This window comes from Castor canadensis, chromosome 3 (genome assembly GCF_047511655.1).
Source record: "Castor canadensis chromosome 3, mCasCan1.hap1v2, whole genome shotgun sequence".
NCBI classification, from domain to species: Eukaryota; Metazoa; Chordata; class Mammalia; order Rodentia; family Castoridae; genus Castor; species Castor canadensis.
This window is the reverse complement of record NC_133388.1, coordinates 46,229,549-46,243,889: the sequence shown is the minus strand read 5'-3', so window position 1 is coordinate 46,243,889 and position 14,341 is coordinate 46,229,549. Positions and strand designations below refer to the sequence as shown.

General features: G+C 43.2%; 1 protein-coding gene across 10 annotated transcripts in view; it reads right to left on the bottom strand.

Moving 5' to 3' along the window:
- Positions 1 to 13,646, bottom strand: part of LOC109687181 (zinc finger protein DPF3-like) — a 28,127-nt gene extending 14,481 nt beyond the window's left edge. For 2 of the 10 annotated variants that reach the window (XR_012446154.1, XR_012446150.1), the window contains exons 1-2: positions 12,422 to 13,646; positions 211 to 9,694 (exon numbers count right to left, since the gene is read on the bottom strand). Coding sequence is in view for 3 of the 10 variants with exons in the window: in XM_074067886.1 (XP_073923987.1) it covers positions 12,422 to 12,563 (142 nt within the window). In the remaining 7 variants the exon portion in view is untranslated. Of the gene's footprint in view, positions 1 to 210; positions 9,778 to 12,421 lie in introns of all 10 variants that reach the window. The other 8 variants (XR_012446149.1, XM_074067886.1, XR_012446153.1 and 5 more) reach the window with 7 other exon arrangements.
- Between the last annotated feature and the right edge of the window lie 695 nt (positions 13,647 to 14,341).

Here is a 14,341-nt window from a genome sequence, read left to right as displayed (position 1 = left end):
GCCTCTACAAATACAAACTATACCAAGGTATCTCTGAGAGTATAAGAGTGGGGGTGGAAATGACTGGATGGTGGGGTAGGGACACTTAGGCATATAAGTGGGAGCATCAAGGAGAGGGCTTCTCTAAAAGCTTTTCAAGGGCTTTTCTGGTGCCATCCAACTCAGAGACTCCCACACCCTCCCAAGATGACACCATGGCAATACCCTTACTTGGAAATCCGGGGTGAATAGCCAGCTGATGTCCTGAAAAGCATATCATATCTTCTTAGACAAGTTGTCTAAGAAGAACACTTGCCAGGTTGCTCCCTCTCCAGCCTCTCAGAGAGAAGTCTGCGGTGGGAATCAGGGGAGAAATTTTCAGCTGGGGACTCCGGGTTGCATGGGCCATAGATGTCCAGGTTCTCTGACAGGGTTCCATTGTTAGGACGAAGACAAGGTCATGGAGAACATATCCATCTGGGAAAGGTGACTGTAACTTCCCTGGCCTCTGGCCACACCCCAGCCACAACCAGCCAACTCACGTTAAGTATTCATTAACTCAGCAAGTATTTCTTAAGCACCTGCTAAGAAATACTTAGCTACTCTGCCAGACAAAGATACAGCAGTAAGCAACACACACTAACCCCTTCTAGTTGAGCCAGAGGGACCTCAAAGTCATAAACTCCACACAAATCTGTTATTACAATTGTGTGATTAGTGCCATGAAGAAAAAGCATAATCAACAATGAAAACAAATAGGAGAACCTAACCTCATCTGAGATGTCAAGAAAACCTTCCCTAGGAAAGCTCCAAGCCAATCCCTGACAGACGAAGGGAGGTTAGCTGGTGTGTGTGAGCGGGGTGTGGGGGGGAGTCCAAGTAGGGGGACAGCTCCTTCAGTGAAAGAGCTTTGTAAATTAAAAAGAAGAGAAAGGTCATTGAGCTGAGGCTTGATGTATGCAGCCTCAAGTATGCAGGAGGCAGCCAGAGAGGTGGCTGAAGCCAGACTACACAGGCACTTACAGCCCTTGCTTAAGGATTTGGGGCTTTAAAGTCATTAAGGATTTTAAGCAAGGTAGTGGCTGAATGACTGGGCTGATAAAGGAGCATTCTGTGGCATGAAGGATCTTTGGGATGAAGTAGTTCTGTATCCTAGTGGTTACATATGTGATAAGATTTCATAGAACTATACACAGACACATGTGTGTACGCACGTGCAAGCACTTAGAACCAAGAAAATCTGCAGAAGGTCTATGATTGCGTCAATGGCAATCTCCTGGTTTGATATTGTACTATAGGTATGTAGGATGCTAACCACTGGAGAAAATTTGGGTGAAGGGCACATGGGACCTCTCTGTAATATATTTTGCAGTTCCCTATGAAGCTATAATTGTTTCCAAATACGTAGTTGAAAAGATCTTTAAAATAAGGAAACACAAATAAGAATGTAAATCATGAGGAAGGAAGAACGGGAAGGAGGGAGGAAGGAGAAAGGGAGGGAAGGGAGGCCTTTCTAGGGAAAGAACTTTGAGGTGGGGGGATACACAGATGCAAGAATTTTTACCAGGAGCTAGAGATGTGGTTCAAGTGATAGAGCACTTGCCTAGCAAGCACAAGGTCCTGTGTCCAAACCTCAATACTGTCAATAAATCAATAATACATAAGAAAAAAAGAATCTTTGCTGGAATACTGGTTAGGAGGCTTATGCAGCTACAAGGAGAAAGACAAGGATGGTTAGACCAGAGTGGAAATTTGAGAAACAAAAAATACATTTTAGGAGTCTGTCTATTTGAATGTTGGGAATGTGGGAAAGTGACCAGAAATATTCCCAAATGTCCGACTCAGGAAATGAAGTAGATGGCATGCTCAGATGAGAAACTCTAGAGAAAGAATGTATAGGCCCAGTGGAGAAGGGGAAGGTTCGTTCTGTGTTGAGCGTGTTGAATTTCGGAAGACCGTGAGGTTTCCAAGGGAAATGTCAAGCAGCACATGGAACATGGGCATTTACGGTCTAAAATTAGGTACTGACTAGAGAATGAAATTTAGGAGTTTTTTCCTAACTAGGTGGTAATTGAAACCATGAGAATCAATGAATTTAGGAAAAGAAGAACAAGGAGAGAAAGGGAGAGGAAAAAATAAAGGAGAAGACAGGAAAAGATCTAGGACTACACTTTGAGGAACTTAATCAATTATTTATGAAGATCAAAATAAAGACCTGGCAAAGGAAACAGAACAATGGCCAGAGAGGCAAGAGGCAAACTGAACAAGTGTGGGGTGACTGTAGCCAGGAGAAGAGATTTCAAGAGGGAAAGGGTCAGTTATGTTACTGCCACTGGTCCTCCAGTTGTTATTTCTCCATAATGCTCCTGAGTGTGGGAGTGTTGACAGATGAGAGCAAAAGCTGCTCTAATACTAACACTCTGCAGTGTGCCCTCTTCCCAAGGAAGGAAGGTCAGCACATTCCAGAGAATGACATAGAACTCAACAGCCAACTGTGCATGTGTGGGGAGGGGGCTGGTGTGTGTGCTTCATGTATCCAGCAACACTCTGCAAATATTTGTTGATTGCCAACTCTGTGTTCAAGGTCTCTTACACTATGCTGAACTCAAGACATCTTCCGAGATAGCTTGGGATCAATGAATGGCAGTGGGGTTTGGAAAGCCCTATTGGAAGTCTTTGAACAAAACCCTATGGGCTTTCTTTGAGTTCCTGTCTTAAGAACAAGACCTTCAACCTGGGAGGAACAGAGGAAGCTCACACAGCCTCCAGCCTCCTTGTGAGGTGTAGGATTAAGAGGAGCTTCAGCTCTAGCTCAGAACTCAGGACCTCACTCAAGTGCAAGAGGAAAGTAGGGGATAGAAATATTGCAATTTCTCAGCCAGGGAGGAGGAGTTGCAAAAAGTTAAGTCACTCAAGCAGTCATCTGCAGGTGCTAAAACTATGCCCAAAATTAAGTCCTTCTGCCTGTGCCATTATACCAGGTTAGCTATCTGTTGCCTCTCTCCACAAACTGGAAAAATCATTTGACATCTAAAACTAGAAGAACAAACTTCTTACACACCATGGAAATGACTTAGAATTGCACACTGTTAGACAAAGGGCAAAGTTTCCAAGGAATTGGTAGAAGCTCATTTCCAAGTTTTGAACTCCTTATTTTTACCCAGACAAATTCCTAAAGGTATAAGTAAGAGAAGAACAGATACAGTCTTTCCAATTGAAGGGTGGAACTAAAAAAAAGGGCATTGCAGTTAAGTTATTCACTTATAATCACTCACTACTTGAGGATTCCTACCTTAATCTCTTTCATAAAGATAACATAATTCTCTAAGATATTGTTTGGAAATCTAGATTTTTTTCATATCTCTAGTTTTCTTAAAGTAAGGAATACTTAAACTGCTAGTTAAATAGCCCAATTTATCCCAGGTCCCCCTGCTGCAATGATTCAAGACATTTATAAGATTTTAATTACAAAATGAATTTAGAGAGTGAGGCTGTGTGCGTGACTTATCCTAGCCAGATCATCAAAAACCAAGTGAAATTTCAAAGCTGAGTTATCAGGAGGGCCCACTTATTTAGTTGGTCTAGTAGTGAATTTGGTATAAACAGGCATTCATGACTGAGCCCTAACCCCTTCCAAAACTGGCCTCCATCCTCCCTAAAGGTTGAAATGGGAAATGTCACCTATGGCTACCCTGGGCAGGAGACCTAACTCTTGGCCTGGGTTGTCAGACACTAGGGATTCAGTTTCAGGGGGCTATTTCAACCTCTGGGAAGAAAAGGAGAGCCTACAGAGTATGGGAGACTTCTCAGACAGGGGAAGATACACCAGAAGGCTGGGAATTCCTGGTGTTTATGGCACCACAGTCTATTGAGTTCAATAAAAAAAGATGGGCACCCGGAAGCTGTAAGTGCTAGCTTGCCACTCAAAGGACACATACCAGGTCTTTATAGAACATGTGCATTGATACCGAGAATATTCAAGGCATGACAAATGGGATTCATGACATGTGAGTGAGGAGGCACACAAATAAACATCCAGACAAAACCAGGGTTAGCTTCATATTCATACCTGCCTACATGCCCATTCATAGCTGCTCACACACATGAATACTTCCAACCTTTCAGGGAAGTAAGCATCTAAACATACTTTGTTGACTCAGCTCACTCTTATGATTGTGACTTAGAAGCTCACAGAAGGCATTAACTAGTCAGTTTCACTCTATGTACAAAGAGGTTGGATTCCTCTATTCTCTCTAGAGAAAACACAGGTCATTTTCAATAAACCCTGGGCAAAAACAAATACACAAACTACTATGGTGTTTCTTTTACATGATTCTTATTAAAATTTTTATTTCATTATTGCCAGCAAGCTACACCACTGATTGAATTAGAGGTCTTGGAAAAAAAATTATCTTCTTGGTATGTGCTGAGAACATAAATAAAATAGATACAAATAACTGTGGAACTTGCATGGTTTATTATTTATTCATTGAGAAATTATAAACATCTAATTATACTTTATTACCTTATTTGTCAATGCTGATCTGTTAAAAACTAATTTCTCAGGAAAGGAGAACCTAAATATCCATGGATCTCAGGCAAGCAAGTGCAAAGCTCAAGTCATGCTCCTTGCTTTGATGCTTGGTTTAGAGAAATCATACTACATAAAATGCATAGTATCAATTCTACCCTGAAATGGCACCAAAAACCAGTTTCCATGTGCATTCATCAAAAGACAATACAGCTCAAATCTCTAACACTGCTCTATATCCAAACACACACAAAATTTCTAATATTCACATATTGCAAATATATGTAAAGCTTTAGCTAAAGAGTTTATGCAAAGTATGGTGAAATCTGAATCATCAGATAAAGAGAAATTTGAGGAGTGGGAAAAAATATTACTAGCTTACTTTGGGAAGGCAGCTCATTCAGTCCGATCCATTCATTCTCAAGTTTATCTCTCTCTCTCTCTCTCATTTCCTCCTTTCGCCCTTCACTCTCCTCCACCTAGCTTATCATGTGGAAGGAAGGCGGCTCTGAGTCATTACTCTTAATCTATAAAGGGTGAACCAATTCTGAGCAATCAGGAATCCAACCTCTTTACACATACGTGATGACAAGTACGTTAACAGGCACTGCTTCTCACGGATTCTTCCTTAAGCCTTGCTTTGTAAGCCTTCTGCACTGGCCTGCAGGCCTACCTCTATCTGCCTGGATGTTACTTCTGATGTTAAGACTGCAAACTGATGACCACAATGGCACTCCAGAGGCACCTGAATGGCTCCTTTTTTCTTCTTACCATTTTTATGTACTTCAAAGAGGACAAAGAAGAGAAAGAGAGTGGAAAGTATAAAGACCAAACAAACAAAAACACATAAAAACAAATAACAATGTGAGCCATGTGGTGTTGAAAATGGCTGCCTCTTTCATGAACAAAACATTTTACTTCACAGCAAGTTCAAGTCACCTCTGAGGTCCCTTATCCTCCCCTCAAGCTGTCAAGCTCTACAGCACCTAGGTATCACATGACATGCAAACCACAGGGGCTGCTGCACCAATTGTTATCATAAACACCATATAAAGTACACTCATGCATCAGAGGCACTTCTGATGGACCAAACAGCTAAAGCCTCATGGTGCCATTCCCAAATGACTGGAGAAACTCCCCATTTTCACAGGCAAGTATGATTCAAAGTGGATCTATAGTCATCTGTAAACCTGAGGGTGTTGTGATTGGTCTTCTTAGAGTGAAGTAATGGGATGGGGAAGCCTTGACCTTGATTTATGTGACTTACTTGATTGGCCCAAGTTGGATCCAAGGCACAGCACTTGAAAGATGTCCAGATGCTTGGACATCTGTCCCATTACTGTCAAGGCATAGTGACAACTCCACAGCCTCTAATTAGTCACTGCAGCCAAAGATCAAAGGTAATAATTCATTTTTTTCATTCCTTTGACTGTATTTGTTGAATAAAAATACACATGACAGGCACTCTTCTAGGTACAGAGGATACAGCAGTGAGAAAACCCAAATCCCTACTTCATGGAAAAAATGCCACAACTTGAGATATTTTGCAGCAGCTGAGTCCTTTGGACAAGTCGCTTTGCCTCTCTGGGCTCTCGTTTTCCAATATATTGAGTTAAAAAGTTGAAATCTGCTATCTAAGAATCTGTGTCCATCTAAGACCCCCACGAATGGTATTCTTAGAGATATTATTGATCTCAAATTGGCTATCTGTTGGAGAGTTCAAACAAGTTTTCTGCAGTTTGCCACATGAAACCCAGTGTAGAAAAATAAGAAGAAATGAAAATAGCCAGTAATTACTTTTAGAATTCATGTCAACTTTCCCGTGGAGACCAACCCAGTCTTAGTCCAACATCAACAAAAATATGGCCATGAGAGAAAGGCACAGAAATCTAAAAATCTAAAGCACTTCTCATCAACACTCCACTCATCCCCATGCAATAAATTGATCAGATGAGCCATCATGGATTGGCAGGCAGGCAGAGGCTTGGGTAAGTTTTCTTCATGGGGAATATTGGACCTGAATTGAGCTGGGTGAGTGACAGCACCAGGCAGATGGTAGATAGCAGTTAGCCATAAGCAATGGGGATATGCAAATAGACCCTAAGATGAAGGATGTTCAATATCTTGAGTCCTTGAGTGAGGAAAAATATTAAGCAGCAAGCAAACCCTAGAGGTGACCATGGGAGGAAGAGATCACAAGGTCTCTGAAAGAAAACTGTAATTAAACTTTCTGAGCACCAGTGGCTATTGCCTGTAACCCTAACTACTTGGGAGACTGAGATCAGGAAGATGGCAGTTTGAGGCCAGCCTGGGCAAAGAGTTTGAGAGACCTCATCTCTAAACTAACAGAGCAAAATGGACTGGAGATGTGGTTCAAGAGGTAGAGTGCTTGCTTTGCAAGCTCAAAGTCCTGAGTTCAAACTTCAGTCCCACCAAACACACCCACATACACACGTATACACAAAATAAAACTTTCCAACTCACAGGTGACAAGCTGCTGTTAAGATCAAGACCATAGGAGGTCACAAGATGTTTTTGAGTCCCCCACACACCTAAAGATTAACGAAAGGCTTTATTCAAGCACAATAGATCTTTAACAACAGAACAAAGACCAGGTCTGGGGCAAACCATACTCTACAGGCCCAATAATCATTTGTAACTTGTAATTCTGTAAACCTGTCCTAGCCTAGTGACCCTGTTGCTCACTCCTGACCTCAGCCCTGTAGGCTAGACCTAGGGATAAAAATTCCTCATGGGTAACCTCAATAAATACTCAAATTCCAAAGTCTAATATTGTCCTTCTCACACTAGAGACAACCCACTTCCAGTTTATTGAGAGTGTATTCCTTTTAATAAACTTCACTATCACCTTCACTGCATTTCAAGTCTTGTCTGAATTCTTCTCTCCCAGGCCCCAATAGTCGCAAGAACCAAGGTAGCTGCGCTGACCTTCTAGTAACAGCAGGGAGGAGAGAAGAGGGCCAACAGTAGAAGCAACTTGGCTGACTCTTCTTTAAATTCTTAACTAGAATTGTACAGTGTTAGTGATCGTGTGCCAAAATGACTAACTAACCTTAGAGGTAGGTTTTTTTTTTCTTTCCAAAGAAATTGAGGGGCTAGAAGGGTGGCTCAAGCCACAGAGTACTTACCTAGCAAGTGCAAAGCCCTGAGTTCTAACCCTGCGAAAAGGGAATGGTAGCAGATGATGCCAGAAAGATTGTGACAGGTCTCTTCTGCAGGCATAAGGTTCTGAATTTGACTCTGTGGTAGTGAGGACTCCTCAGAAGTTTTGAGCAAGGATTGATTTGCTTGTATCCAGTGGTAGGGCAGAGGGTAAATGTGGTAGAGGCAGCTGGGCAGGGTGAGCAGTTGCAATATCCATTTACTCAATGAACTTTTGTTGATCACTATTGTAGGTGCTGAGCAAAGAAAAACACAGACAAAATCTGGCCTTTGTAGAGCTGATGTTTTAGAGGGGTAATGAGTGCCTGGTAATTGTGGGAATAAAAGCATGGATCATTTGAGAGGTAGAATTAATCATGAACTACAAGACGAGGTTCAAATGATCATGTGGATTGAACATACTTTTATTGACACGGAAACTCACATTTCACCATGGAAAGTCATAAGCCTATGAATCTAATATCTGAATCAATGAAACAGAGTGAAGAGGTGGAGCGTACAAGCGCAGGTTGTGTCTCCTCGGCAGAAACCTACTAGAACCAACTGTGTTGTGGCATTCACACGTGTGAGCAAGCGGGACTACCACCACACTGGAGGCTTATGCCATAGTCCCTAGGAATGGGACCATGCAGACATCAGGCAGAGCACCTGAACAGTGAGTGAGGCTGTTACTTTCGCTCTCTCAAAACCCAAAGCGATGCCCAGGCACACTTGTGCCCATCTGACAGAGGAGAACAGTGGAAGCCCTTTCTGTCTCAGGCTCCCAGGGGAGCAGGAAGGGTTCATTTGTGATTTCATCTGCATGTTCTTGCAGATTCTTGTAGTTCATGGTGCTGCAATTATCAATGATAATTTGACTTTGAACTTGGGATTTTTTTTTAAAAAATCCTAATTAAAACAAATTATTGAAAGGCCACCTAATTTCTGAGTCTAGCTTATGGTTCTAATGAAGAATTAATACCTGGAAAATATTTATGTTAGGATGAGTATTGTTTGATTTTCAATAACTCTTGAAAATCAAGAGAACATGGGTTGAGGTGTTAAGTCAATGAGCGTCTAATTCAGGGATTTTGCAAAGGCTGGGTGGTCTCAGCAGATCTCCTCGGACCTGTACAAGTGGTCTGTTGCCTAGGCAGCCATGTGGATCACCCAATCCGTGTCACATGGCCTGTGTTCTCATGGAGACTGGAGACCTACGCTTCATAGGAGTTCAGAATCTTCCAATCATCCTAGTGAGTGTTGTACCTAATCGGGGATCTTCTTTAACTTGGACTCACCCCCTTGCCTGTGAAACTGATACCCAGAGCAAGAAATACCACCCTGGCCATGCAATGCCCATGGCTACACCTTATCCCTACCCAAGGCCAACAGCCAATTCCAACCTCCGTTCCCTGGACTCCACTTCCATGTTCAGGCAAAGGACAGAGAGTCAGCCAAGCATTTCCCCAGCCAGTTTCTCCACACAGAGCCCCTCCCATAGCCAAAGCAAGCCTCAAGCCCCACACCTAGACCCAGGCCCACATGGGTACGCATGCACACACAGGCCACCACGGGCCAGCCAGAGGACACTCCGGCTGCCACTCCCACACTAAGGAGAGGAAATCCAGCAAAATAAAGGAGCAAGCTCTGGGGAACCAAAGGAAAAAGAAAAAAGCAAGGATAAAGGGAAAACCTAAGTTGTCTTTCATTAAAAGATATATATATATATATATATTATATATATATATATATATATATCAGAAACAGAGCAATGACCAGAGTCAGAGGGGGTGGCTAATTGGCCAATCTGTCCCGTGGGCTTAGCAACTGTCCTTTTTATCTGCTGTGGGTGAGCCCCGGCCACTGCGGCATCCTGGACAGGAGCGAGGCTCTTCCAAATCGTCCTCATCAAAGCCATGGAAGGTTGAGGTGTCACTTTTGACGTGGAACCAAATAAGTCCTCCGTGGTGCGTGCTGCGGCTGCTGCCTCCTCCTCCTTCCTGCCTTCTCCTCCCAAATGAGCTGGCATGTATGATGAATATATCAGCGCATGGGTTAAGCAAGAGACAGCATCAATATTCTCATGACGTCATTACATGTTATTCCTAAGAGCAAGATAATCAACCAGGGTCACACCAAACGGGACTAAGCACGTACATTGCCTGGTGACAGGGATTTGAGACAAAGCACACATTTGCAGGGAAGAGGACGCCCCCTCCCCTAAAAGGCCTCATCCCTGCCATAACACTTATGTCCACAGCTTCCGACAGCAAGCGGTGCAGGCATGACCGCCCTTCTCTCCCGCATGCACACAGATGCGTGCACACTCCCTCCCTCCCCTGCCCCACACAGTGGTTTTTCTCAGTGGGTTTTAAGCCTCCTTGGTATTTCTTTGATGTTTTCCGTTGATGTGTCTCTGAACAATGTTTGTCTGTCACTTTGACTGTCAGCTTTACAAAGGTATCACTGTCAGATAACCCATTCAAGTGGTTAAACCTCCATCCTTTTTATTTTTATTTTTACCTGCTTCTAATCCCATTCTTTCAGAACCCTTTCAATTCTACCCTGACACCATATAGTTCATTTGCACTGAAAGCAAAAAGAAGTTGTAAAATCTGATAAGTGGTAGGTAATAAAAGAGTTTCTCATTTTTTTAACCAATGGAGGAAATTTCTGTGATCTATACTCCACATGTAGGTACACGCATACACACACACACACACACACACACACACACACACACACACACACCCCACACCACTAAATATGTCCAAGTCTTGGTTATTCCAGTAAGTTTGGATTAACAAATCTAACTTACAACACTAAGAAGGTGAAAAATTGAGTTTTAAAAATCCTAATAAATTACAGTCTCCTGAAATCTGTGAAACTCAGGCTGAACCTTGCTCACACTCTCCCAGGTCCCGGGATGCCTCCCCACAAGGCGGTAGTGCACCTCTTCTGGTGGCAATTTTAGACATCCCACTTTCTCCAGGAAACAGAGGCAATGGGGTGGATGGGCAAGAAAAGGCAGCTCTTCAGGCTAATACTTCTCGGGAGGGGCCTTGGGGAGGCCCCAGAGAAATATCCACCCACCTGCCTTAACAGGCACACCCCATGGGCTAATGCCACCTGTGCTTTCCCAAGGTATCAACTATTTCAGGAACTTCCGAGTCAGACCTTGACTAAGTGAGCCACCAAAATTAATCATCAGCAATTGCAGTGAGAATATCTAGGCTGGTGTAAAATGGCCCTTGGGGCACGTAGCAGACAGAACCTGAACAAAGGTTGTGGAAAGAGGCTTGATGTAGAAATAACCAACTTCCCACTTCTGATGCCCATAGATCAGATTCAACAGATTCAAGCACCCCATCTTTTGTAGGACAGAAAAGGGGGAAATTATAGCAGTTTGCAATGGAGACATCTTCAGATGCTTTCTCTAACCCTTCCAAGCCTACAGCAGCCCGTACACCCTGCTTAGAACATTCCTCTACCATGTGATCTTGCTTCTGGCAGTGGAGATTGACTGATTGCTTGCTCTTAAATAACACTGAGTTTAATTTCATTGGTTTTATTTTCTTTACAAATATCTAAAAACCAGAGTCCAGTATCACAAGGGCCCCATCTCAGAAGTTGGCACCAGTAGAGTAAAAAGTTCAACATAAGGTATCATGTTTGGTCTATAAATTAATTGACAGAACTATGCAAAAAGGACATGCTGGCAGGGCCCTTGAGAGGTAAATGTTGAGGGCTGTGTGTAATGGAGGCCAAGTCCCTTTCCAATTACTGGTTTGCCATTCAAGGAAGTCTTAAACCCTAAACAATCCTGGCATCAAAACATAAAAAGGCTCAAGTAAGATTTGTAGACCTGGCAAGAAAGATCTGGGTCACTATGGCAAACCAAAATGTGGTCATCTCTGTCCTCTTGGGAATAATGGAAATGATACTGGATGAAAAGGTGGTAGGAGAAATGACTCCTCATGCTGGAACCAACCACCCAAGCCAGATGTTTCACTTACTAGTCAGCAGTTGCTAAGACTAAAGATGAGTCTGAAATCCTCTCTCCTCCCTACCGTCTGCTTTAGTCTAGTTATGAGATAAAACAATAGGAAAATGGTAGCGGCAGTGAGCCATGTTCAGGCGAAACTAAATGGTTTGGTTAGAGCTGAAAGCCAAAACCACAACAAAGACCTGAACTCATCTGAAGAATGAAGGAAATGTATTGTTACTATTTCAGTCTTTGGATAGGTTAAAAGTGACAACAGTAAGCCAAGTCAACTCCAGATTAGCCCCAGGAATGCCTGTCCTTGTGCCTGCTTGATTTGTAAGTATTCTTTTTTCTGTCCCACATGAAAAATGAGATGAGTGGCCAATGGAGGTGGCATGCTGATGCCACCACCCGGGAACCCAGAGGTCTCTGATTCCCACAATTCAAGATGTGGCTGTTTTTCCAATATTCATGTTTCTGTACTCCCCAGGTTGCCCTAGATGCTTCCACAGAACAAACATATCTTTTTGTTACATGTGCATCATCCAAACAAGAAACCAGGTGTTTCTACTCTACCTCGCTACTGACCACAGCAACACACACAAAGTAATGTCCACCCCATGGAACGGCCAGACACAAGCCCTCTCCACTCAAAGTCATCACCACTCCACTGTCCCACCCCACCACCACGAGATGGCAGGAGAAATGCAAGTGGAAGCCTTCCTGGTCTGCGGGCACACAATGCAGGAAGGGGCCACACTCACCAGAGCATCCACAGTCTGCACAGGACACCAGCTCTTCAGGCTGCCCACTCTTCTTGTTCATGTTAGAGCCCCCCCAAGCAGAAGTCACAGTAGTTATTGGGAATGACTTTCCCATCTGGTCCTTTCTGGGCTGTGGAAACATTAAAAAAACTTCCAATTTTAGGCTGAGATGTGTTCCTACTGCCCCTTCTTCTCCTCCCACAATGTAGCAGAATTGACTCCAGAAAGAATATGAAGTTTAGAACGTACAATTTTGTTACAACCAAGTTGTGATACTGAGTAGGATTTTCTTTTTGCTCTTTCTTGGTTCAATGCTACTAATGCCTTGCCATTCTTCCAGAGTTTGGTTTTTGCAATGTCCCCCAGTTCTACGCTTTTATAGAAACTAATTTGCTCCTCTGATTGCATCTCTAGATGAACAGACTATTCTGAATGAATATTAGTCAAGTGAACTTCTTGCAACCCTGTACAACTAATCAGCCCTCCAAGCCAAGGACCCACACGTCAGATGGAAACCATAAACAGTGGTGACTAGAGGAAGAGAATGGCCAATGGCTGGACCTAGCATTTAGAAAGATGTTCTCATTCAGGATATATTCCTCCTGTCCCTAAGAGAGGGAGGGAGGGAAGGAGAGAGGGGGGAAGGAAGGATGGGTCAGTGGCTGGTCATTTCCAGGAAGTCACAGGAGAAAGTTTGGGGACATTATTGAGCATCTTGACAGGAACACAGGTATGTGTTCTCATTCACCCTCTACACCCCGAAGTCCAGACTTGTAGATCATGAAAAACACTAGGACAAGTTAATCTGCAGTCCCCAAGTGCCTAGAATCAGAACTGCAATCGGGTTTGCTAGATGCTTAGCTCGGAATCCTGCCAGAGATGGGTCAAATGGTAAGTTAGTGAGCCTGGGTTTAGGCTTAAGACCCTCACACGTAACTGACTACACTAACTCTGTAACCCATCCCTGCTGAAGTCCTTAAACAAAGGCAAAAAAGACCTTGGGATATGACCTTGAAAACAAAGCCTTATGGGAACAGCTCATGTCTTTGAGCACCCAAATCATTCTCAATTTGTAGGGACTGGTTGAAAAGCCTTGGACAGGTTGCTTGCAGGGGAGAAATGCTTCCATTTTCCTGTGTTTCTCTCTCCCTAATTTGGACATTTCTCTGTCACATTCACGCTTCCTGATTGTGACTAAAAAGAAGTCTTTCCATTTGTGGGATCAGCCTTTACCAGCAGGGAATCTTCCTCCTCAGGATCCCCAAGGTCTGCTGCAATCTTTCATTATTTACGGGCTAACATTAATCAGGGTCTCACAGGCTGCAAATCTGTAAAAGGAAGCAGATATGTGAGCAGAAATACCAGCCAGACAGTAAACGATAAACGGATTCACCCACTTTAATATGATTCCCTCTGGCCTTCACTTTCCTCCATGCCTTTGCTTTACCTCCAGGAATAGAAAACTTACCTGGGGAAGGCGGAAGACAAAAGCTAGCAGAATTACATTACAGAGGGTTAACCCATATATCAGTTGCTACTTGGATTGTTTAATCAGTTTCTAACTCATTCATTGCCATCGTCAAGGAGGCAAATAATTCTCTGCAAGAAAAGTGTTGGCTGTTTGGGGGAGGCTGAGGAGCTGGGCACCCTCTGTGGTCTGTTGAGTATGGACTTTCCTCAGCCACTAGATCTCGAAGACAGCTGCATGGCATACCGATTGTCTCTACAGATAGTCTCCCAAACCCAGTACACCTGCAAAAATCTTACACTGCCTATAAAATGTGCTTCACCCAATTCCAGAAGTACCAGTGTCCCTTTGGAGTATCCTCTCCAATTGCCATCTTTGCCATTTTTAGTAATTTCTTACTACAAGCATGAGACAGATGAAAACCTTTCAAATGGTGAACATAAATTAGAGGT